Genomic DNA, 25,096 nt, shown 5'->3' with positions numbered 1-25,096 from the left:
TTGCCAACCTCTTTTAGATTCTAGCTTATACTGTACAGTTTTCTTTCCTCTTCTGACCATTACTTTTTCTTATTTCCATACAGTTAGTTGACGAGATATATACAAGCAGAATGCTACTACTCAGATTGAACCAGCCTTAAATCTTTATATGGTTTTTCAGGTTGCTAATTTTAGAATGCATTTGAAGTTTGTTGCCCAAAATTAGCGTGTGGTTTTGAAAACTTCCCATAGTAATGTTGAAATAGAGCAAGCCTTAAGGAACGGTTTAATTAATCAGAACCTGTACATTTTTTCTCCTTCTTAACTGCTGGCAGGGTGGTTAGGCAAAACAGAAGATATACACAATCTGTTTCTGACTGTGGAGTTGCTTTCAAGAGATATCTTTCTGTGATTGATTGTTCTCTTCACAGAAAATGGATTTGCAAGAGACAAGGTAAATTAAGAAGTTGTTTTTGCCTCTCAGAAACAGATGCACAACTTGACTCTGGCTAGAAACTAATGTGTCTCTCCCCCCCCCCCCAAGAGTTGGAAGTGATATAGTTGTGTTCTTTCTTGTGGTTTGTCCCCATTGTCAATATTGCTATCAGTATCACCTCATCAAACAGATGATAGTGCTTCAAAAAGATGTGAAATCTGTTTGACCAAATCAGCACTGGACACGAAATGACAATACGTAATGAGTTATAACAACTCTATCATACCTCCTTAAAGGTAAGGTAAAGGTACCCCTGCCCGTACGGGCCAGTATTGACAGACTCTGGGGTTGTGCGCCCATCTCACTCAAGAGGCCGGGGGCCAGCGCTGTCCGGAGACACTTCCGGGTCACGTGGCCAGCGTGACAAAGCTGCATCTGGCGAGCCAGTGCAACACACGGAAACGCCGTTTACCTTCCCACCAGTAAGTGGTCCCTATTTATCTACTTGCACCCAGGGGTGCTTTCGAACTGCTAGGTTGGCAGGCGCTGGGACCGAGCAGCGGGAGCGCAGCCCGCCACGGGGATTCGAACCGCCGACCTTTCGATCGGCAAGCCCTAGGCGCTGAGGCTTTTACCCACAGCGCCACCCGCGTCCCTCCTTAAGCTCTCTTAAAACCTATTGACTTTCTCTGGCCATGCAGCCCTCCTGATTTCAGTGAATTTGACTCACAAGTATGCATATTATTATTTATTTTATTTGTGATTTCTGTCCCACTTTTCTTCATTAAAATATACTCTTGACAGTTCACACTCACCATTTTAATAAAAAAATACATTAAAACAATAAAAAGCTGCTGGCCAGATCCACACATTTAAAACACTCACATATCAATTTAATAGTGCCTTGGTAGTCAAACGGCTTGGCTCCTGAACAATCAGCTCCCGAACACCACAAACTCGGAAGTGAGTGTTCTGGTTTGCAAATGTTTTTCGGAAGCCAAACATCCGACTTGGCTTTTGCAGTTTCCAATTGAGTGCAGGAAGTTCCTGCAGCCAATCAGAAGCCACACCTTGGTTTTCAAACCATTTTGGGAGTCAAACAGACTCCCAGAATGGATTAAATTCGAGAACCAAGGTACCACTGTATATACTGATTCTTCTTCTTTACTTCTAGGTGGTCCCACTAAACGCAGTCCAAAAGCACAGATTTTCTAGATACCTTTCAGATACCTTTCAGTGTAGTTCTTCAAGTGTCTAAGTACAATCCTTAAATTCAATATCAGTATTACTTGTGTGGCCATTTTGGCACTGCAATGATTTGTGTGTAAATGTGTCCTACTTCTGAAAGCTCAGGTCCTTGACAAGACAAACATTTGTACCAATGAAAAGGGGAATCTTTTAGAAAAAAATTAATTTGGTGAAAAAGACATAACAATGCATTGTTATCTGTTGCACTTGCACATCACGAATCTGCACAATAATTAGGAGCAGTCATATTTTATACATTTCATTTAAGTTGACTGTTCCTTTTATTTTAAACAGATGTTGATCTCTTTACCGAATTCATTGGAAGAGCATTTTACCTTCCTGATGGAAAAGCTCCTAAGTATTCTACTTTAAATGAGGCTAAACAGGCCTGTTTAGTCTTGTCAACGTGTATTGGAGTGGTAGAAGCAGGGAAAGATTTCATGATACACACTGGTCTAAGCATATACAATACCAGGGACAAAAGTGTGAAAACCTGGATTAAATCAGGTATGCAGTACAAGTATGTGCAGAATTATTTACTTTTATCTCTTTGCTGAAATTTATATAATTTAACTCAAATGCAACTGGTTTGTCTGTATTATTTTTATCAATAACAATTTTGGGATGGGTGCATGCCTATTAATTAGAAAGTGACACTGGGCCATCCTAAATGAGGCAGTGGTTTCTACATACTGAGGGGATGCTTCAGATATATGTAATAGAGAAGTAAAAGAAGGCTTGTAGCTCTAAGGAGTTTACCATCTAAATACTCGCAGTGGGCGAAGACAACAAAGAGGCAAAGAACTATGAATGTGGGCATAACAAATATGTGCCATCAATTGCTACACTATTTTCTGGTAGATACTAAATTCTATGTCATATTCATGTTTGGATGATTCAGTCATGCTTTTTAACATCTACATGAAGCCATTGGGAGAGATCATTAGGGGGTTTGGGCTGGGTGTTCACCAGGTTGCGGATGATACCCAGCTCTACCTCTCATTTAAATCGGAGCCAGTGAAGGTGTGTGAGTGTCCTGTGTGAGTGTCTGGAGGCAGTTGGAGGTTGGATGGCAGCTAACAGATTGAGGTTGAATCCTAACAAGAGAGGACTGTTTCTGGGATACTGGGGGCAAGCAGGTGTGGGGACTCCCTAGTCCTGAATAGAGTAACTGTGCTTCTGAAGAACTAGGTATGCAGCCTGGGAGTCATTTTGGACTCACAGCTGTCCATGGAGGCGCAGGTTAACTCTGTGTCCAGGGCAGCTCCAACTGGTACGCCAACTGAGACTGTACCTGCCTGCTCACTGTCTCACCAGAGTGGTACATGCCATGATTATCTTCCTCTTGGACTAGTGCAACACACTCTACGTGAGGTTACATTTGAAGGTGACTCAGAAACTACAAAGTACAGAAGCTAGACTGGTGGCTGGGAGCGGCTGCTGGGACCATATAATACCAGTCCTGAAAGTCCTACTTTGGCTTCCAGTACATTTTTGAGCACAATTCAAAGTGTTGATGCTTACCTTTAAAGCCCTAAACAGCCTCGGCCCAGGATACCTGAAGGAGCATCTCGACCCCCATCGTTCAGCCCAGACACTGAGATTCAGCTCCAAGGGCCTTCTGGCAGTTCCTTCACTGTAAGGTTACAGGGAACCATGCAGAGGGCCTTCTAGGTAGTGGCGTCTACCCTGTGGAGCACCCTCTCAGCAGTTGTAAAGAAGATAAATAACTATACAACCTTTAGAAGAAATCTGAAGGCAGCCTTGTATAGGGAAGTTTTTAATGTTTATTATGCAGCTGTAGCCAGATTTACCCACAGATGTAGCCTACACTTTATGGAAGTCATTCTTGTATTTCACTGTAATATAATATTTTTGCCTGGCGTGCTCTGGTCCATGGGGTCACGAAGAGTCGGACACGACTAAACGACTAAACAACAACAACATAATATTTTACATCTTTCATAGATTGTGTCGCTGGAAGATTTGGGGAGAACTGTGAACAAATATGCCGCAAGTGTGGTGATGATGTGCCATGCAACCCCTATACAGGGTTGTGTGGTGACAGCTTGTTTTGCAGCAAAAATGACCCTACATTCGCTTGCAAAAAAGGTGATCTGGGAACCCTTTTCTCTGCTTCTTCTTAAAAAATTCTGCTCTCATATCATGATCCTTTTCTGGTTTCAGCTGAAATTAAATTCCTTTAAGTATATAGAACCAATCCTATTTCTTTGAAAGGTGTGAAGTTGAAATGTCAAAATGCAAGCAGGATATAGCTTAGTGAAGTAATAACGCTGCTATTTGTTACTCACAAGGTTGGAAGGAAAGGTTAGCAGCCTTTTGAAGTCATGGATTAGCTCAGTACTTGAATTATATTAAAAAAATCAGAGAATAGAGATGGTATTCAGACTTCACTCAAAGTATCAAGGATTTGATAAAGATTGTAGGATAAGATTATTAATTATGTTGTATGATAACAAGCTTAAAACTCAACAAATTATTTGGCAATAATCCAGTATCCTTCTTTCAAAGAGAGTATGGAAAATAACAGCATTAAGTTTTTCCAACAAATAAAATTGATCATGGGCAAAACAAACAAACAAAACAAAAAAACCATTGGCAATTCCACAATTTAATTGTTTCTTACAAGAGGCAGATGCTTTATATTTCTACTCTGGAAGAAAGTCAGCTACTTCTTAATCAAATCAAAATGAGTGCAATTTTAAAAAAATAATAATACCATGAGTTGTAGTGATACTTTGGAATTAATTGTAGGGAGTGAATGATGTAAATGAGCTTGCTTGATTTCCTTAAATGATTTCCTGATCTTGTGAGGTGGGCCTGGTAAATAAGGCTTGAAGCATGTTTCTTTGATCATAGCTCTGAGATTTCATATGTATCTTATGCGTTTGGTCTACATAGGTAGTAAAACATAGTATTACATATAATATTTAGGCTAGCTTACCTGGAAACAATTCACCCTGTATGTATGTGTTTACATTTCAGGGACCTTGATTGGCGGGAGATGTCCTGTTGAAGGTGGCTGGGTGTACTGGCATGGCAGCTGTTATTACTTCCCCAAAGCAACAGAAAATACATGGTTTGATGCAAGAGATATGTGTAGACGATATACGGACGCAGACCTTCTCTGGATATCTAGTAGAAACGAGATGGTATAAGCCTGTATTTTCACATAATATATATTTACTTGTATGACTTTGGATATGCCATGTGGCAACTTCAGTGGGAAATGCCAATTTGGGGGGTGGTTTTAAGCTGATATACAAGTTTTTGTAAAATGTATGTCCGCCATTTCTACACCACTCTTTCATAGGTGTTCTACCTTTTAAATTATTTAGGATTCACTTCTTACTATATTGCCAAGAGGAGTCTATTGGATTGGTCTTCATGGTGGTCTATTTTGTACCCATTTGGAGTGGTCAAAGGCTAATGTTTTATACACAGATTTAAAATGGTAAGCTGAGTGAGGCCCACAGTTGCTGCTGCCAGCAAGAATAAGCACCCACACTCTGAAATTTACAACAAAGTTGAATGTCCCAGGCTGCTCCCAGACTTTGGAACCCTCTCCCTCAGTGCCCGATTTACATATAAGCTAAACAAGCTATAGCTTAGGGCCCCACTCTTTTGGGGGCCCCCCAAAAAATTAAAGGAAAAAAAACCTGGATGTACGTTTCCAAAATATAATATAAAAAACAAATAAAGTAAAACCTACATACAGCAACAGTGTTTTGTATTGTGTGGGCTCCTATTTGTTATGTGCAAATGGTTTTAGATACCTATTAGGTGCATAAATTACCATATAGCATATATTCAACACAAAAAAACAGCGACAATTTGTTGTTGACAAAGGACAGCTGAGCATATAAAGGGCCCCGTTACCTTCAGTAGCTTAGGGCCTCATCAAACCTAAATCCGGCCCTACCCTCCCTAGATAAGCTATATTGGCTCCCTCCTTGTTGTTGTGCCAGCAGGTGAAGACTTCCTTGTTCCAACAAGCTTTGGGGCACTGACTGCTTTTAATGAGACGGCTGCTGCCATTCTGTTTTTATTGTAATAGTTGGTAATGTTTTAATACATTTTGTTTGTGTGTATAGTTTATCATTTTATCAATGTTTAATTTTTCAAATTATTGATGATATTGGCAGTTCTTATTTTTATCTGTAAGCATCCTTGAGTCCCCTCAGGGGAAAAAGGTTGCATATAAATAAATATATAATAATAGTTCTAAGGCTCATGATCAGCCCCATGCTCCCTCTGAAACTTAAAGTAGCTCTACTGGGGATACATTGTCCAGACCTATTTGCATAAAATCCTGGTAGACTCACATTGCTGAATGTTGTTTTTGTTGTGTGACACTAATATGCTGCTAGAAGCTGCCAAACTCAAAAACTCATTAGAGGAATTTGAAATGTGGCTCGCCCCCCCCCCAATGTATTTACGAAGTGTTCAGAGCATGTGTTAGAATTTACCCTTAAGCCTTTCTGTTGCTTAATTCTGCTGCTTCCATCTGCTATGTGGCATTTCTGATACAGTGGTACCTCGGGTTAAGTACTTAATTTGTTCCAGAGGTCCGTTCTTAATCTGAAACTGTTCTTAACCTGAAGCACCACTTTAGCTAATGGGGCCTCCTGCTGCTGCCGCCGCGCCACTGGAGCCTGATTTCTGTTCTTATCCTGAAGCAAAGTTCTTAACCTGAAGCACTATTTCTGGGTTAGCAGAGTGTGTAACCTGAAGCATATGTAACCTGAAGCATATGTAACCTGAGGTACCACTGTACTCATTCCAGGAGACCACTAGCTGCACTACTTACTGCCCTCGTTCACATGTCATGGTACAGGAAACTGGTTTACGATGAACACACAAACATGCAGCTTGCAGCTGCTTTGCTTTTTTTCTGGCCTTTTTCCTTCTGTACCATGAGCCCAAGTTTGGACAACACACTAAGCCGAATGTTTGGCTTTCTGTGTTGTGTAAGCCAGGAGGCTATGGAACAGAAAGCAAAAGTTTGGGCAGTTTCACACATCATATAATGGGATGTTATGGCTAACTTTAGCCATACATAATTATGTACTTACCAGTTGTATGTTTCATGCTTTTCCATATGTGTGTGTGCATTATGTTTTCACATATTTATATGCAATATTTTGTTTTCTTAACAAGGTACTTTGTGAAGTAGCCCTTAATAGAATGCAAATGGGCAATAGTAACTCATTGAATACTATTAAAGTTTGTAAATCGATTTTCAAAGTAACAAAGCTTTTTCTGTGTGTTTCTAAAAATTGAGGTTACGTAATAATTCATGGACGTTCACCTGGAATTGCTGTGTGCAGCTAAATGTTCCCGAAGGTTCAATGCCAGGAACTAGTTGTTACGGGAAAAAATCGTGGGTTTGCAAGAAAAGAGAAGAGGGTAATGTGAAATACTACTACTGATTTATGTAAAACATTAGAAGACATACAATAAGATAGTTAAATTTTAAAAAGACTTCCATGGCAATTTCAGTATGGGCACCCTAATACACAAATTGTTGAAATTTAATTAAAACCAATATTTTGTGCATCAAAAGTACAACTTTTTTTTTTTTACCCAAATTGCTAGCCTAGTAAGTTAAGACCAGCTTTTCTTGTGGGATCTGAATTACTTGCATAATCAGATTTTACTTAGCAATATGAAAATTCTGAGAGAGTTTGAAATATTTATATCACCAAGCTTTTAAGAAGCTGATAGTAATATAGAAGTTGCAATATAGTTGTGGGAGTTTGCATTAGCAACCAATAGTAGCATAAATTTAAATTTAAGGCAAAGTTGGCTAACTTTCTGTATTGTAGTATTGCTTGCTTGCTTGCTTTTTTGTTTAAAAAAATATTTATATACTGTATTGCTATTCATACAAAATATTAAAGTGGTTTACAATCACAGTACATTAAACCATACAGTTAAAACCATATAAAAAATAAAAAAATACTCTTCCGTTAACTATTATGGAAAGATATATTCTTAGTTGCCTGCATAGGCTTGATGGAATAGAAGAGTTTTAAGCAAGCATTTAAAAGTTGAAACAGAAGGTGCCTGCCTACTTAATTAACTCTTTATAATCCCCATTTGTGGAGGGAGGTTTGGCTGGTGCCTTCATTATACAATTTCAGGGGCCAGGTGAAAACATGCCTCTTCAATCGGGCCTTTGGCTGATTGACATCCGATGCCATTTTTTAATGTGTTTTTTTGTGGGGGGGAGTTAATGGTTTGTTGTTGTTTTTTCCCCACTATGTATTTTGTGGTTTATATATTGTAACTATGTTGTGAACTGCCCTGAGATCTGAGGGTGAAGGGTGGTATACGAATTTAATAAATCATCATCATCATCATCAGTGCCTGCAGCAGTTTTTGGGAGGTGCTGGGCAAGCTTTCCACCTTGGCAAATGATCCAAGGAGGCAGGCCTCTTTTTTGGCAGTGCAGGAGATTAAATTGTCTGGCACACCTGCACCAATCCACCATTTCTCTGCATCTCAAGCCAGCATTCTCTTCAGGGCCTGGCTGGCCAGAGGAGCAACAGCACTGGAACAGTGAAGATGCACAGTGCACCTCCCTCCTTTCCCCCATCTGCCCTTTCCTCTGGGACAGGCAGACAGGCATGGGTCTGTTCCAACTTCCCCTGCCTTTTTCTCAGGGCTAGGCAGAGTAGAGCAGCACACGAAGCAGCCATTGGTCACTGCTGGGGGGAGGTGAATGTCTCTGATTAGGTTTTCAGTGCAGCTAATCTGAGAAAAGATTTGTCATCTTCTGGATTGGGGTGTGTGTGTGTGTGTGTGTGACTAAGATCTATCTTCCAATTCCAGCTTTGTCAGAGGTTTATTTCCTGGTTGCTCAGAAGGTCCTGAAGATTCTCAGAAATGTAGAGAGGAAGAGGCCTTGAGGTTCAGCAGTAGATCCACTTCCCCCTTTCCTTGCAGCTAGGGTAGCCAAGAAACAACATAGAAAAAGATGGGATTCTTCCAGCTCGTCTTTGGAGTTAGTGATAGCTCCTTCTCCTGCTATAGTTACCAAAAGTTTAAGAGGAAATGGAGATCTTATAAACTGAAGGTGCTGTGCAATTATCAGTCATGCATCAAGAGGGGCTCTCCTCATTTTCTGCAGGAACAATGCAAAGAAGAAGTCTTAGTCTTTTATATTCCAACTCTCTCTCTAAGTTGCAAATGAGAATTGGCAGGATCAAACACTCAACCAACTGTATGGTCTTAACAGGTTTTTTTTAAAAAAATAAACTTTAAAGGTAATTATCCCAAAAACTCTGAACTATTTGTCTGAAATTTGGCAAGCTTGACTCATTTTGTAGGGTCTACCATGTCTCCAAATATCCTGTACCTGTGTTTCAATACAAGGATGGTATGGCCATTTTGGTTTCCCATTGCAAATCAGTGGGATTTCCAAATATTTGTCTGCAGAATCCAGGGATTGAGTCTTGATTGTCCCAGGTTGGGACCAGTCCAAATCATTGAATTGGGCCCCAGATGAGTGAGGCCACGAACAGCCCAAGTTTCAAGTGTTATTTGGGTTTATTGTGCTTTCTGTTGTAGGTAAGTGGGACTTTTCCTACATTGCCTTCTGTATTAAAGGGGGGAAATAACCCTTGCCAGATGCCTGGTATAATTCATGGCACTTTTATTTTTCCTTTTTACTCTGTTCATTCATTCATTTATTTTACTGGTATGCTGCCTTTCCACAAAAAACCATGCTCAAAGCGACACAACAAAGAAACAGGGATACATTTAAAACAAACACTACAAAAACAATTTCATAATAACATAGCAAAATAATGACATAGTAAACATCTCATAACAGCAAAAAAAACACTCCCCCCCCCCAAATATTATAAATACAAGATTAAATAAACAACATGTAGCATCCAATTTCAAAAGTATCATGGGAACGTCACATTTTCATTAGTCCTAAAAATGCCCCTCACATGATGTTGCTCATAGTCCCTTTCCTGCAGCGGTTTATAAGGCGGGCAAGGGATGAGATAGCTGGAAACACTCCTTCCTTTATGTTACTCACAGTCTCTCTCCAGCAGCTTCTTTTCATCTGTCTAGGCTTAATGTTTGATTGGCACAGAAGTCCTTCAAATGATGTACGTAAATTGCACAGCTATTTATGCACACTAATTTTGTTTGTGTTCTAGAAAGTACAGATTTCATCGAGTTTGGTGGCTATTACCTGACTGGCATTGTCAACAACACTAAAGTAGTCACCCACATATCATTACATGATGCCTTTCTGCATTGTAGAGACAAAAGAAGTCTTTGCACTGGAGTTCAAAGGATAAGAGCTACGTACATAACACTGATTGCAAAGCGCCTTGTATTTGTCAGGGGATCATTTGCAAATCTCTATACAGCATATTTGAAAACCGGTATGTAACAGTATGCCACACTTGTGGAATCCTGTGACAGGGATTAATTAACCCATTATATAAATGAATCACTCTTTTTATATTCATACTATAGTGGCTAGCTCAATGACCCCTGGGAAGCTCCCAAGCCCACCTCCATTATTGTCCCTAACCAACTGGTATTCTGGGTACACTGCCTCCATATTTGGAGGTTCCCAATTAGCTATCATGATTAATAGCTAGTGATAGAGCTATTGTTTTGAAATGATTACTGAGCACCCACTGAAGCTTCAAAAGATGCTTCAGTTTACACTTCTTCCAGACCAGGGATTCCCAAACGGTTGTCCATTGAATTGGTGGTGACTGCTCCACCAACTTATTCACATATTCTGTAGCATGTCTATACATTTGTGGTTGAAGGCAAGAGATAGGAAGCAGTCCAGGTTGCCCCGCCTTGTTAACCCGAAAATCAGCCCTAACAAGGCTTTTAACTGTTCCTGAAGTGGGCAGTTTCCAAGCTTTGTCTAAACCTAAATGACAGACAAACCCTATCTCAGCTCTCACAGGTACTCAATCCCAGACTGTCAGCTTCTAACTTTTAACATCCTCCTCCTGATTGGATGACACTCCATCCACCCCTAATTGGTTTCTGGGTCACCAGGAGGCTGGCCTAAAGCTTGTGTCACACAGTTGTTTCGTAAGACTGTTCAGTTTTTTTGCAGAGCAGCAAGGAGATGCTATTATGTAATTTTCACCATCCTGCTTTAAAAAAACAAAATAAAACATATTATGGTCATTTTAATATGCAATTATATTTGATCTTTGAAATCTCTTTTGGCAGCTTGCACACCAGGGTATTATGGTCCTGATTGTAGTATAAACTGCACCTGTAATGGCACTAAGAACTGCAATCCATTAACTGGAGAATGTGCAGAAAATGAGCAGTGTAACGAAGACTTCATAGGAAAAGATTGTGAAGAAGGTACACAATTTGCAGTCCTGTTGGTTGGGTGGCGCTCCCCTCCTCAGACTGATCTGGAGGGGAGAGAAAAAATGAGCTCATTGATCAAGGTGACAAAGCTTTTATGGAAGTAGCAGTGTAAAAGAATTAATCTGTTCTTATTCTTATCACCTAATAACAATAGTGTCCTGTGAAAAATTGTGAAAGGATGTGCTACTCCCCTTGTTCTACTTTTTATTGACAAGCAGAGTAAGAATGGTGAAAGGGGATGTTACTGAGGAAGAATTAATAAGTCAGAAATTGTAGGACTCAGGTTTGTCTGGCAAATCTGCTGAGCAACAAATGAGACATTGCATGGGATTTCTATGACTAGGCATCCTCATGTCTTTGTGACCAATAAAGACCCTCATTTGTCCTACTTGTGACTCATGGTTGATCAGACCTTGAGTCTGGGTAGGATCATGCAGAAGGAGCCCCACAACATATCAAATAGTGAAATTCTAGTTATAAAGTTTTATTAAATCCAGTAAATTAAAAACCTTATCCTAAACTGCACTCAAATTTACAACTCACAAATAATCTAGTTGGCCAAACTAGGTGTAGTGAAGGTTTTGATGCCAGAGTCCTGGTAAATGCACATTTCTGCATCAGAGTTATCTGCTGCATTTTCCAGATTACTTTTAGCTCAAGGCTAGCTTCATACCGGTCAGCAGTTAGGGAGAGATAAGGAAGCAAGTTTTGTAATGTGCCTGTAAGAACTAACCAGAGCACGTCTGTGCATTTAGCGCTTCCATTTCCTTTTCCATGCCCTTGTCAGCATTCTGCTTAGAAAACACGGGCTGTTTTTCCATCTTCATGCACACTAATGCAATCTTCTGCTTTCTCATGGCTTTCTGGCCTGCTACCTATAGCAAGGATTGCCAAACTTTTTGGACCCAGTAGCACATTTGGAATTTTGAGAGAAAGTCATTAGCACCAGTCACAAAATGGCTGCCATAAGGTTGTAGCTTGACACAAAATTGGTATTGCTAATATTTCTACATAGCCAAGTTTTGTTGACCTGGGAGACCAGGGTTTAGATCCTCACTCACGAAGCTCATTGGGAGATACTGGGACAGTAACTGTCTTTCAGCCTTATTTCACAGGATTGTGTGAGAGAGAACTATGTGTGTTACCTTGGAGGATATAACAACAACAACAATAGAATAATGACACCCTTTTGCTTCATAACTTTTTTCTAGGAAGACTATGTTCTTTTCTTTTTTTAATAAAAGCTCAGAATCTAGGACTTCTACCCAGGGTCTGGTGTCACAGTGAAGGCCTTTGTAGGTGCCTACAGATGCCGGTCTGGCAACGTCTGACCTGATCATGCCTACCCATTCAAACACTATTTCCAGTATCATGCATGTTAGTGAAGCATGGCATACAAGCATGTCAATCAGGTGCCAAAATGTGTCTCATGCACAAATGATTGACATTAATTGATTCCTACCTGCTTCTGTGGGATTTCAAATCATCCATCTAGCAAGAAGGGCTGATGTGATCTTTAGCAGATGAGTTCCTCAACATGAAGTTGGGACACGTGAAATGAATTGTTTTTCTGCAGTAGGTTTACTTCTGCATCTGGGTTATCAAGATATTGTTGCATTCATCAGGTGAAAGTTTTTATGCTGTAACCAGATAGTGATTTATGCTGACTTGGGGTGCTTTCACACTAGATGTGTAGTGTGGAATTACCATGCCTCATTCAGTTTTTAAGGAGCATCCATATGATGAAGTCATCCCATATTTTTATTGTGTTTCTTCCTTTTTTCCCTTTGGACCACAGGAAGTTTTGACTCTTTTTTTTTGGAAAAATGAAAGAGCCATGCAATCTCTGCAGGTATAGATGTCTGATGCTACCCTTCTCTCTTTTTAGCCAGGTGTGTTTTGGCATGGGCAGTGAAGGGCTCCCTTTCCTGATAAATCACCACTCAGCATTCATTTATTATAACATATGTACTGGACACTATTTTATGACCCCAATTTATTTCTGGCATCAAGTGGGTAGTGGATTGAGTATCAGCCCTCTGCAAGCAGGCTTAATTGTTACAACACTTCTGACCTGGTGGTGGGGTGGGGGCAATGACTTGGAAATTATATTTGTTTAAAATGCTGCTGTTAATTTCTCAGGTGTGATTAATCTTAAGTGTCCAACAGATCCTGGATGGTGGTACTGGAAGGACAATTGTTATTACATAGAGACAGTGAAGCAATTCACTTGGGAAGGAGCAAAGGATTTCTGCAATGCTTATTATGAAACTGAACTTATACGACTGCCCCTAAGGAAAGAGGAAAAGGTAACATGCATAAACTGACACAGTTCTGGAATGGCATAAATAATGAGAAATAAGAGTTTATTTATTTATACCCTGCCTTTTTATACCCTGTCAACTGAAAAACAGTACCTTCTCCTATTGGATACAGAAGTTAAACTTAACATGCATTTGGAGAGCAAGAGAATTTTCTGCTACTATTTCAGGCCTAACATAGGAGTCTTTATTCTGCTCTAGAGTGGGTGTCTGCTGATGTTAAATATCATATAATGCAACCAATTTTCCTATATCAAACCTATGATATATGTCAAAATATGAAGATAGGGAAGACAACGTTAGGGAAAACATGTAGACTTGTTTAGTCCTGGAGCATAAAGTAAGTAAGTGGCTATATCATTATTTGCCATTGCTCTGTCTTGACATAATTGGCAGTGTTACATTATAAAATCCTACCCCCCCCCTTTGCTGAATATTTTGAACATTCAAAAAGATCTGAACAATGTGTAGTAAGGAAAGGAACATATTGAAAAAAATCTACATTGCATTGTTCATCTACTTGTTCAAGTTATATGTTCTTGCTTTAATTTTTGTACACCATTTAGAGATGCCATTTTATATATTAAGTGATATAGAAATGGTCTAAATAAATAATAGATAAATAGTTTCAAACAATTCTTTTTTCAGGTAGGGCAGATTACAGAACTATGCTGTTGATGTTCAGTATGTCTATCAAATAAGTGTATTCTTAATCTGCAGGTCTGGCTGATGTCTATGATAAATGATGCTATATGGACTGACTCAGCAGTGCCAAAACTCAAAGAAATGACTAACTCGTAAGAGAAACTACTGCTTTCATTAATGGTGTATTAGGCAGGTTTAGTTGTCTAGCTGATTATAAGAAATAAGCACCTCTTGGGATGTTCATCAGTCATCAGATTTTATTGGTCAACCAAATACATGTACAGGTTATAGCCAAGAACAAAACAAATAAAAACAGACAGGTCTTAAAAACATATTATAGCACATATTATCAAAACATTATAAAACATTTCACAAACTCAGGTGGGAAACTCAGGGCACGACAGGACTCCAGGGCTTTCCTGAGTTGAGAGGCTTTTAGCGCAAGCTTTACTGTGTTAAACATAACTAGTTTGTTTGAGCTAGACAGCAGGTATTTGATGTTATCGTTGCCTTCACTGCTTCCATATCCTGTCTGACCGATAGTTCCTGCAAATGCTCTTTAATAAACCTTCAGCTAGACTGCACGTTAGATGTTAGGAGGGCTACTGGATAAAAACCAAATTTTTGAAGCAATATATTATTACAGGTTTCTTTCCAAGTAGCCTTAGAGGGCGATTGCATCTGCTCTGCCACACATAGCTTGACCAGCTCATTTACTGAATAATAGTCAGTAGAGCACGAGACTCTTAATCTCAGAGTTGTGGGTTTGAACTCCAAGTTGGGCAGAAGATTCCTGCATAGCAGGGGTTGGACTAGATGAACCTTGTGGTTCCTTCCAACTCTACAATTCTATGATTCTTATTTTAGATCAGAATAGAACATCCAGTGGTTTTGTTGTAGCAGCAACATTTGAAACAGACAGGTGAAGGCAGGACAGCAGGCAATGTTTTGAAATTTCAGACATGCTACTGACAGTATTTAGCAGCCACCTGTAACAGCATTTAGTAAATTGTCTACTAATTATTAAATGATCAAGAAATATGCCATTGAATTGCAGGGGGCATTTTTGGATACAGTGTTGTCACAGATTTAGAGTCCTCAGTTCTAATTTAAAGTTTTGCCATTCAAATTCAACATATAAATAGAAATTACAACATTTTAAATTTCATCATTTCAATTTTTTCTCTGATATTCATTTGTATAGCCTTGTTTTTAAACTTTATATTTTGCTATAATTACCTTGCCTATTATATACTATAATTTAAAATATTGGTGATTTTTTTTTTTTTTGCAGTGTCTAACCTTGCTTACCTTGGGTTGCATCCAGCTAAATCATTGTATGCGCAGAACAACTTCTGCAAGTGCAATGCAACCTCCCCTCCTTTTACTCCCCCATGTTCCCTATACCCTGCCCAAGAGGCTTGGGAGAGCTACAGAGCTGGTTTTCTTGTGATCAGGTACATTCTGTTGTGCTTCCAGAAGTTATCCCACATGTGCAAGGGTTTATTTGGTATAACCTCTTGTGTGTTTGATTCTTAGTCAAGAAATGTATGGAAAAGCTTCTTCCACCTGCACACAAATGAGGAAGAACGGGGACCTTGAAGAAGTTCCGTGTTCGTTCTTTGCTATCTTGGCTTGTAAAAGAAGTGTAGGTAAGAGAAAATTCACAGCAGTTCCCAACTAAAAGCAGGGATGTTTGGTGAACGTGACCTCTGTCACTTGCAGTAATGACTTAACATGATACACACTTCTCAGGCTGATAGGCAGATTGGAACTTAGTTATCCAATGCCTTTTTGCATGTACTGAATGTTCTGAAGCCATGGTGACCTGACTTAGCATTCTGTTTGTAGAACCAAGGGTCAGATGGGTGTCAAGATCAATTTGAAATGTGCCACCTGGGGCAGTGCCCATTGCCAAGCACCCCCCTCCCCAAGCTGGGTTGTCTGCATGCACAACATGCATCTACATCAGGGTGGTCCAGCACATGGCCCAGGGGTTACATGTGGCCCTTGAGGTGGCCCTCGGCAACATATGACCCCCCCCATCCCTTGCACCACCTTCCCAAAGCCGGTAAGCAAGGCACTGGACTTTGGGATGAAGGCGTGAGGGCTCCTAGAGTCCTCCTTCCTCCTTCCTGAAGCCTAGTTACTGCTTCCCCAGCTTGGGGAAGGAGGTGGGAGGATTCTAGGACCCTGCCAGAGCCTATGGTCTCTTTCCCAATGTCTAGCACCTTGCTTGTCTGGCTTTGGGAAGGCAGCCTGCGGGTTCCATGTCTGAATACTCTTGTAGCCCACTTGGTATGAAACGTTGGGTTGCCCTGTATTAAATCTATTAATTCTGTATTTAATTATATTTAATTATATATATGCTCTTACAGGATCAGGTGCAGAGGAGTAGTATTGTACACAGACAGCTCCATAGTTCTGTTATTGATATATCCACTTAAAAATATTAGGGAGTGGCTGATGGCTGAGACCTTAGAGACAGACAATAGTAGGACAGATAAATAAACATTCTGAGGTAGTATAAGGTAGCTTTCTATCTTCCTATTAGTTCAGCAAAGCTACTTGTGCAGAATCAATTGTTCCTTGCCCAGGTCTGTGGCTCACTGCAAGACTGGCTTACTGGTCTATATTTGGAGCTACCTCTGGCTGGTATCCCTGTACAAAATTCCCAGATGTTAGTTGTTAACTCCAAATGTTATAAATAGTAGTTTCAAGATGAATAATAATTCCAGAATTCAGCACAATGTCTTCCTGCACAGCAGTAAATTGTTCAGAAAAAGGTAAAGTAAAGGGACCACTGACCATTAGGTCCAGTCGTGACCGACTCTGGGGTTGCAGCACTCATTTCGCTTTATTGGCCAAGGGAGCCGGTGTACAGCTTCCGGGTCATGTGGCCAGCATGACTAAGCCGCTTCTGGCGAACCAGAGCAGTGCACGGATACACCATTTACCTTCCCGCCAGAGCAGTACCTATTTATCTACTTGCACTGTGTGCTTTCGAACTGCTAGGTTGGCAGGAGCTGGGACCGAGCAACGGGAGCTCACCCCGTTGCGGGGATTTGAACCGCCGACCTTCTGATCGGCAAGTCCTAGGCTCTGTGGTTTAACCCACAATGCCACCCACATTCCTAATTGTTCAGAAGGCCATCTTCAAATGCAGCATTCGGACTTCGCTTGGTAGAAAAAAAGAATTAGGAAGCCAGCATATTATTAATTGGCAAGCCAGGTGGCTCTGTGTATAATAATGACACAAGTGAAGTCACAATGGTACAATATGATCAGGCAGATTATTCTAGGAAAATGCAAAGAAAAAAAAAAGAATTTTAAAATACCTTTCAGATGCCAAAATGTTCTGGCTATACCCTGGAAAGATGCTCATCTTGCCTATGGGGGACAAAATGTATATACAAAAGGAGCTTGCAATATCAGCCTGCCTTTTAGAAGAAAAATGCACTGGAATCAGCTTATGGAAAAGACAGTATGTACCAGTCAGTGGTAAAGAACTGATCTCAACTAACTCAAAGTCGGATGCTACATTCATGAAAACTGGTAACTGTCCACTTTAGAGTGTGGGGAAGGGTTATGGGAAGGAGTAGCAAAAAAAATGAGAAAAGGAAATTAGAAAGGTATGGAACACTGTTACTAATCATCACAGTAATGACCTATTTATGTACATGCTTCACAAAGTTAGCTGAAAGTCATATGTCTGCAGCCTGGTGCTGTGATGGTTTAATTGTTGTCTGTGTTTTTAATGGACTTTTAAATATTAAATATTTAATGGATTTTTAAATCTGTTAGTGTTTAGCTACATTTAATTATTGTCTTTTCTATGTTTTTAGGTTTTTCTAGTTTGTCTGTGTAAGCCACCTTAAGTCCCAGACTAAGGCAGGATAAAAATAAATACAGGCAGCGGCCATTTCATGCAGGGGTTCCATTCCCAAGCACCGCAAGCATCAGGGGAGCACATATAAGCACGCCCCGCCCCTTTTCTGCATCCAAAAGGACCTGCACATTGGTAATCGTGCATCAATTGGATGCGCCTAAAATGGTTACCACCTGTGTAGCAATAACAATAATAATAAAATATAGCAGCTTTTTATAAAATAGCCTGTTCCCATCACATTCTAATATGAACAAGAAGCAGAATCCAGGGCAAAGCTGTATAGATAGGGGTTGGCATTGTTCACAGTGCTTCTCATTAAGGTAATTGGGATAAAGTAAGAAAGCTATAATATAAGGCAGAATCAAGAAGAGGCAAAACCTGCTTCTCGTTCAGACATTGGAATCATCAAGGGCACTGGGCAAGTTCAACCATTTATCCCATGATGTCCTTGAGTATATGTATTTCGTATAAAATTTATACTGTATTATAAATGAATGGCTTTCATTTGTTCCTTTATGAAAAATTAATGTGCTGCACATCCAGACAGTGTTAGTTGACTGGTGCTCAAAGGACATCTTCAAAGGAGGTTGGTGTAAATTGGCCCAAGTGGGTTGGGCTCGGGATTAGGAATCCAGCCTGCCAGTTTGCTATATAAATTTAATCCACTTTAATTTCGCAAGCCTAAATTTCTGGTATGTGTTTGAATCCCTCTTGCGGAACACAGTCTGAAGGCACCCAGTGTCTTTCACCATGACTGAACCTTGATTTTTTCCTGGCTTCCCGGCCTTAATTAATTACAGTGCTGTTAGAATAAACTTCATAGCCACCTGACACTTTTCATTTCCCTTTTTGGAAAAAAGACAAACCAGGATAAAAACTACACTTAAAGACTGTATACACTACTTTAACTCCCCATTCCCGAATAAAAATGGGTACAACACTGGGTTATTTGGCAGGGCTAGCATAGACTCATATAATTGCAGAGTTGGAAGGCATCCCGGGGGCATCTAGTCCAACACTCTACAATGCAGAAAATGCAGAAATCTCAACACGTCGCCTCCCTACATTTTCCCACTAATGTGTCCTTTCAGTGCAGTGATTTCCAGGTGTACAACTGGGACTTTCTCCCCTCTGTTCCCTTTCTCACAAACTGAATGAGCAGAACATTGCCTGCACATCTTGCTTCATACTTGAGGTTATACAAGGTCTAGAGACCTGCATGATAAAAGAATTAAAAACTTGGAATCACTAAACTTTGAAATCACTAAAACTTACATGAAAACAAACTGGGAATCTGCAGAATATTATTTTTTTTTGGGGGGGGGGACTGCTCCCACTTCCCACCCCCTATGGACACACACAGGAAGGAATAAGTAGACCCTATTTATTCTGTGCCCTTCATCACTGATGGAGGAAGAGGAATGCGGGGGGAGCGCACCACCCCTGGCAGCATGATTCCCAGGGTGCCATCGCGGGTGCCCCCTGCTGTAGGAATGAAAATCACGGAGACGAGTAGTAGGTGTCACGAGAGCCGTCTGCCGGGGAAGTCCCGGGAACTCTCTTTTATTGAATATTACAAACATTGCCACAGGTGTACTTGTGGCTGATTGGTTGATACAAACACAAAGAAACTCATTGCCTATTGGTTAATGCAAATACAAGGCGGGAATTACATGTGAGGGGTGGGAATTACATGTGAACATTAATCACCGGTAGATTAAAGGCTGGGAAACGAGGTTGGGACTAGACAAGCATGAAACCTCCTAATTAATTATAACTAAAGATTAATATAACATGAACAATTACTAATGATTGATCATAACATGAAAGAATATAATAATCAAGTTCTATAGATGTGGTCAGCTATGCATGGAGTACAAGTCACCATGAACTTAAGGTGAACTGAGCGATGAGGGAATGTCTTGGTGTTTGGAGCAGGTTCGTACAGTGTGTGCAGAAACAGAGAAAAGATTATAAGCGAGAGTTCCCAGAATGCAAGAGAAAAGAAGCAATGCTTCCCCATAATGCAACAGTTATGTGCAGAGGGAAAACATATGTGCAGAAGGAAAACTTCCCTTTACCCTGCCCCCACAGGTGCCGTGCCTTGCCCCTGGATGTGTGCCCCGCCCCTGCGGGCAGTGTGCTCCGCCCCCGGGACGTGCGCCAGCCCCGCCCCTGCCTGCTCTCCGCCCCCGGTGCCGGAACATGAAGCTCCGCCACTGCTTCTCAGCACTCACGTGGATATTGTTTAACTTCATGGAATCAGATCTATATGCCTACATGCCTTATTGTATGGGGACTTAGATAAAGATTACTATTTTTTGAAGGGGGTGGGACCATAAAGTACTGTTCTTATCTAAACATTAGTTCGTTATTTTAAAATACATTTTCAGCTTGCAGAGAAGGACATTTTGGAGCCTTTTGTCAAGAAAGGTGCCCAGAATGTCCAGAAGATAAACCATGCAATAGATTAACAGGAAAGTGTGCTGGTGATGTGACCTGCTCAGAACATGATTTAAAGCTCTGTGAAATAAGTGAGTACTACAGTAGTGGGACAAAAGTGGTCTTATTAGCTTGAGGCTATTGATATATTCCATTTTTGTAATCTGTTCAATTTAATTTGTGGGATGATGGTGTAGGTGGTTTTTCACCACGTGACAGCAGGCAGGAGCAAAGAATTGTGGGAGGCAAGAAGTTAAGTGGCTCTGTCTATAGATGGGGACCCACTTTGTCTCCAAATAGCTAGGGGCAATGTGACCTTTTATTTATTGTACTGTTGCCTGCCTAGTGATAATTATGTAAGTGCATCATTTCCCCCCACTGTGTTCCTTATTTTTGAAAAGATCTGAGAAGCCAGTTTTGTTACTACAGTTGGACATACTTCAATGGACAGTGTTATTACATTCCTTCCTATGGGCAGATTAATCATAGTGATGCAGAATACATGTGCAGCCTTTTTAAAGGAGCCCGGCTTCTACATATGACTAGCAATGATGAAAAGGTCAGTGACTTAGGCATCAATCAGGTAGATAAAAAAGAGACACTGTCATTCTCTGATTTCTTAAATGGGTTTCTACTGCCTTTCATCTTATGGAAACTTGTTAGATTACATGGGGAGATAAAATAGTACAGGTTGCAATTCTGCCCCAGTAGGCCTTATTTCTGTTCAGGAGTGGGCTGAAAGTAGAGAAGTGTGAGAATAAACCTTTTTTTAAAAAAAAAAATTGTGTGTAGACCTTGTTTGCACCTTTATATAGTACTTTGCTAATATTTTCTTTAAAACCATAAATTCAAAACAAGCTGCTATTAATTTTATGTAGAACAAATAGGATAAACTTAGGAATGGCTCATTGCCGAGAAACAAAAGAACTGTGAGCTATGTTCTGGAAATTCTTGTGTTCAGATAATCATGCTAATCTATTGTAATTTATTTCCCGGTCTTCTTTTTAACTGGCCGAAAACCTCCTAGTTTGCGCAGTGTGACATGTATGCGGTCTTTTGTTAAAAGAAATTTGTAACTGAAATTTAACTTCAAAAGATGTTGGATATTTTCAGCTGTCATCAGATGTTCTTGTCTTCTGTCACTATTAATCCTTTGCAGGATTGGGTAGCTAAAGTGATCTCTAAAATATTCTGGGTTCACGTAGCTGGCCCAGCTTTCCAGCCAAAAATGTGGCTTTCACAGGAAGAAAAGCTAGAAGGCAGGTAAATTAAACAGCTCTCTTTTCACAAATTCCCAAATTTTGATTTACTAGAGAATAATTATGTCATAAGGCTGTGTGTGTATATATATTACTTGTTGTTTTGACATCATTCTGCAATCAAACAGCAGATTACTTTAACTTTTGGAATGTTCACCCATAAATTGTTCTATAGGAGGCTATGATACTGGTTTGTGCGTTCTGAGTGTTGATTGTAATTACAAGGAGGTCTTTAATAGGAACAGTTTTGAACTGGATAGCAGTTGGAGAGGGAAGGCTTAAATCTTCCCTCCCCAGTCATTGTACAGTGGTACCTCAGGTTACATACGCTTCAGGTTACATACGCTTCAGGTTACCCAGAAATAGTGCTTCAGGTTAAGAACTTTGCTTCAGGATGAGAACAGAAATCATGCTCCGACGGTGCGGCAGCAGCAGGAGGCCCCATTAGCTAAAGTGGTGCTTCAGGTTAAGAACAGTTTCAGGTTAAGTACAGACCTCCGGAACGAATTAAGTACTTAACCCGAGGTACCACTGTATTCCTGATGACAGTCTCTCCCACTTCCACAGCTGGTGATTAATTTCTTAAAACCCATTTTCATACATGTTGTAAACATCTGTTGTTAAGCCTGAGAAACCCATAGCCCTTTGCACTTATGGATCCTTTGCTGCTGCTGCATGTGAATACAAAAAAAGATAGCTTTTATGTTGGGACAGGGTGTTTGTTTGTTTGTTTTTTAATAGAACATGGCTCATGGGGAAACCCAGCCAGATGGGCAGGGTGTAAATAATAAAATTATTGTTGTTATTATTATTATTTAACAAAATTATACTCCTGTGTTTTCTGTAAGATGATATTCAAGTGCATGATAAATAATTATATAAATACCTGTTTTACAACATTTTGCATATAATTACGGAAGCCTTGAAACAACCAACTCATGCAAAGGCAAAGACCAGTTTGTATCTAAAGTATTAGATTCAAGTATATGTTGGACCACTTAGTGTTCAAAATGCTAAATATTAGAGTATAACATTGGAATCAGACTATTCATGTGCACCTTCCCACCCACAATAGTTTACTATTGACCATCCTAAGCTGTTTATAGCATAAAGTGTGTGTTGTTTGTCTAGGTTTGTTTAGATATATGTCTACTTCATGTTTCAGGATTCTTTTTGATGCCGAGCAGTTGTGTCCTCAGATGCAACCTGCTGTGGCTTTTTTGATATCAGCTCCTTGTTCAGGAAATGCTTCATGGATCTGTCAAGCCCCATTAGGTGAGTTTAATGTTTAGCAAGATATTGGGTGTTTAGGTAAAAATCACTAAGCTACTTTCAAGTTTCATTGGGAGTTCCTTTTCTACAACTGATACTGCCTGAGCCAGGGTAGCTATTTCAGTTTGCATTAGGGTGCTATGTCTATACAAGCAGAGGTCCATGGAGCAAAAAAAAAAAAAAAAGGGGGGGGTCCCAACACTGACATATAATAAATACATTTTTAAAATAGTGAAGTTTTGTACGGGCTTACCTCCTAATTAGCAGTGTCTTGGGCACCGGGGTCTGGCCATATTTTATAGTGTAGTGAGGGCTTAGCATCTTTTATCTTTCCTTGTTTTCACAGCATCTGAGCCAGTGGATGATCCAGAAAAGTGGTGGATTCCAGTAGTGATATCCACTTTAGTTACCACTGCTGTACTGGTAGTGACTGTGATTGTTACATTTAAATATGGGTTCTCTATTCAAAAAGAAGCAAAAGAAGCAAATGATGTGAAAACGCCATCATCTTAAATCAGATGCCAAGCTTACCGTTCCATGGTCATACAGTTCTTCATAGAAGAAAGAACAAGCACTAATGTATATTGTTGGCCACCTGAGAAGCAAACTCTGTGAGCTCCTTTTGCCTTGTTCTTAAAATATTTTGAATTGTAGAGGTGGGTTTGACAGGTGAAATAGTAAGTGTAATAGGCAAAGAAGCAAAAAAGGAATTGAAAATTTGTTCAGTGTCTTAACAGACTTCAGAAAGTGTCCAGGAACATGAATAAAGTTGTATAATAGATGCTCCTTCAGTGATTCGGAAGAATGGCTGTCTGCTTCCAGCACTGAGTTTCACAAAGCAGGAGTGTATTCAGTAAGCAAAGACTAGTTGAACATAACCCTTGTACTTTACTCCTTCAAGTGTGTGTTCCTGTTTGTTAGATTTTTAAATAAACTTGAAGGAAAATATGCTCGTATCCTGTAGTAGATTGTTTAAAGATAATGAACCTTAAAGCTTCTAGCTATCCATCATTGGTACTCCATTCACTTCATACCTTCATCAAAAGAATACTAATTCTGTAGGTTGTTTTTCAAACAACTATTACCCAAAAACTTTGGCATTATCCCTAGGACGTTTGCATAATGATGATGTGCTGTGCTACACTTAGTTTTGATTATACAAGAAAAAGGTAGGTTTAGGATTTAGAATAGATTATTATAATGATAATTAGGAGAGATGGGTGATTTTGAAGGACATTATTTTTTTGTTCTTGACTTGCAAGTTAGTTTTTAGGGAAACATTTTTATTTGCATATTCTGGGGAGATGTTGTAATCAGTGGGGGGGAGAGAGGGGGTCAGTAAATGTAAATAAGTGAATATATATATTGAATTGATATCAACTGCTGTTTAAATTGCTGCTATGGCATTGCATTTCTATTGAGGATCTGTTGTCACACAAAAAAAGAAACAGTAAATGTAATTCAAATTGCCTTTGAATGTTTGGTGGTTGTATTTTGGAACTTTAGGCATCCATACCTGAATGCCTTAGAATGAGTTTCAGTAACTGAAGCTAATCACATAAAAATTATTTGTAAAGAAAAACCAGGAAAATATCAACATCATACCAAACTGAAATTTGTAACACTTGGTACATAATAGTCAAAAGATTAAAAAAAAAAATACTGTATCTGTGTAGGTCAAAAAAATAGCAAAGTGGTGAACTACATCTTCCCAGACTCTTCTGCAGACTCAGAGTGGGGTTAGGGATTGGTGAAAAACTGCTACCAGTCAAAGTAGGCAGCACTGGGCTAGATGACTAGTGATCTAATGCAGTATAAAGCAGCTTCATAATGGCAGGCTGCTGGTGCTCCTTTTGTATGCCATGCTGCTTTATCCCCATTAGAGGGAAGCAAACATTTCCAGAAAAACAGCTGAACTTCTAAAACTTTGTTCTATGGCCTTTTAATATGCAAACTGCTTTGCGGTATTTACCTCACAACCACCGTGTGAAATAACGGGTTACTGTTCCCATTTTATAGTTCACACAACACATACATAGCCAAGCAAGCTTACTAACTTTGATTGTCAAGACAGAAGTTCAGTTTACTAATCACTGAATCACGCTGGCTATCATGGAATTATTAATTTGCAATACAGCCTCAGCATGCAAGCTTGTTCCCAATTATTTGGGAGCAAGAGTTGTTGAACACAGTGGGACATATA

At 39.8% G+C, this 25,096-nt stretch overlaps 1 protein-coding gene across 10 annotated transcripts in view; it reads left to right on the top strand.

The window, feature by feature from the left end:
* Nucleotides 1-23,841, top strand: part of LOC307211372 (uncharacterized protein) — an 81,454-nt gene extending 57,613 nt beyond the window's left edge. For 6 of the 10 annotated variants that reach the window (XM_079967918.1, XM_079967917.1, XM_079967916.1 and 3 more), the window contains 17 exons: nucleotides 315-433; nucleotides 1,958-2,170; nucleotides 3,632-3,775; nucleotides 4,670-4,836; nucleotides 5,023-5,138; nucleotides 6,969-7,093; nucleotides 9,865-10,095; nucleotides 10,916-11,056; nucleotides 13,208-13,374; nucleotides 14,107-14,183; nucleotides 15,571-15,683; nucleotides 17,377-17,586; nucleotides 20,314-20,454; nucleotides 20,764-20,921; nucleotides 21,522-21,625; nucleotides 22,787-22,896; nucleotides 23,240-23,841. In XM_079967918.1, the coding sequence (XP_079824044.1) occupies nucleotides 315-433; nucleotides 1,958-2,170; nucleotides 3,632-3,775; nucleotides 4,670-4,836; nucleotides 5,023-5,138; nucleotides 6,969-7,093; nucleotides 9,865-10,095; nucleotides 10,916-11,056; nucleotides 13,208-13,374; nucleotides 14,107-14,183; nucleotides 15,571-15,683; nucleotides 17,377-17,586; nucleotides 20,314-20,454; nucleotides 20,764-20,921; nucleotides 21,522-21,625; nucleotides 22,787-22,896; nucleotides 23,240-23,406 (2,503 nt within the window). In that variant the 3' untranslated portion in view covers nucleotides 23,407-23,841. Of the gene's footprint in view, nucleotides 1-314; nucleotides 434-1,957; nucleotides 2,171-3,631; nucleotides 3,776-4,669; nucleotides 4,837-5,022; nucleotides 5,139-6,968; nucleotides 7,094-9,864; nucleotides 10,096-10,915; nucleotides 11,146-13,207; nucleotides 13,375-14,106; nucleotides 14,184-15,570; nucleotides 15,684-17,376; nucleotides 17,587-20,313; nucleotides 20,455-20,763; nucleotides 20,922-21,521; nucleotides 21,626-22,786; nucleotides 22,897-23,239 lie in introns of those variants that run through there. The other 4 variants (XM_079967915.1, XM_079967919.1, XR_013836413.1 and 1 more) reach the window with 4 other exon arrangements.
* Nucleotides 23,842-25,096: the final 1,255 nt, after the last annotated feature.

This window comes from Podarcis cretensis, assembly GCF_951804945.1.
Source record: "Podarcis cretensis genome assembly, chromosome: 2".
Lineage (NCBI taxonomy): Eukaryota > Metazoa > Chordata > Lepidosauria > Squamata > Lacertidae > Podarcis > Podarcis cretensis.
The sequence above is the reverse complement of the archived record's forward strand: the minus strand, read 5'-3'. Positions and strand labels throughout refer to the sequence as shown.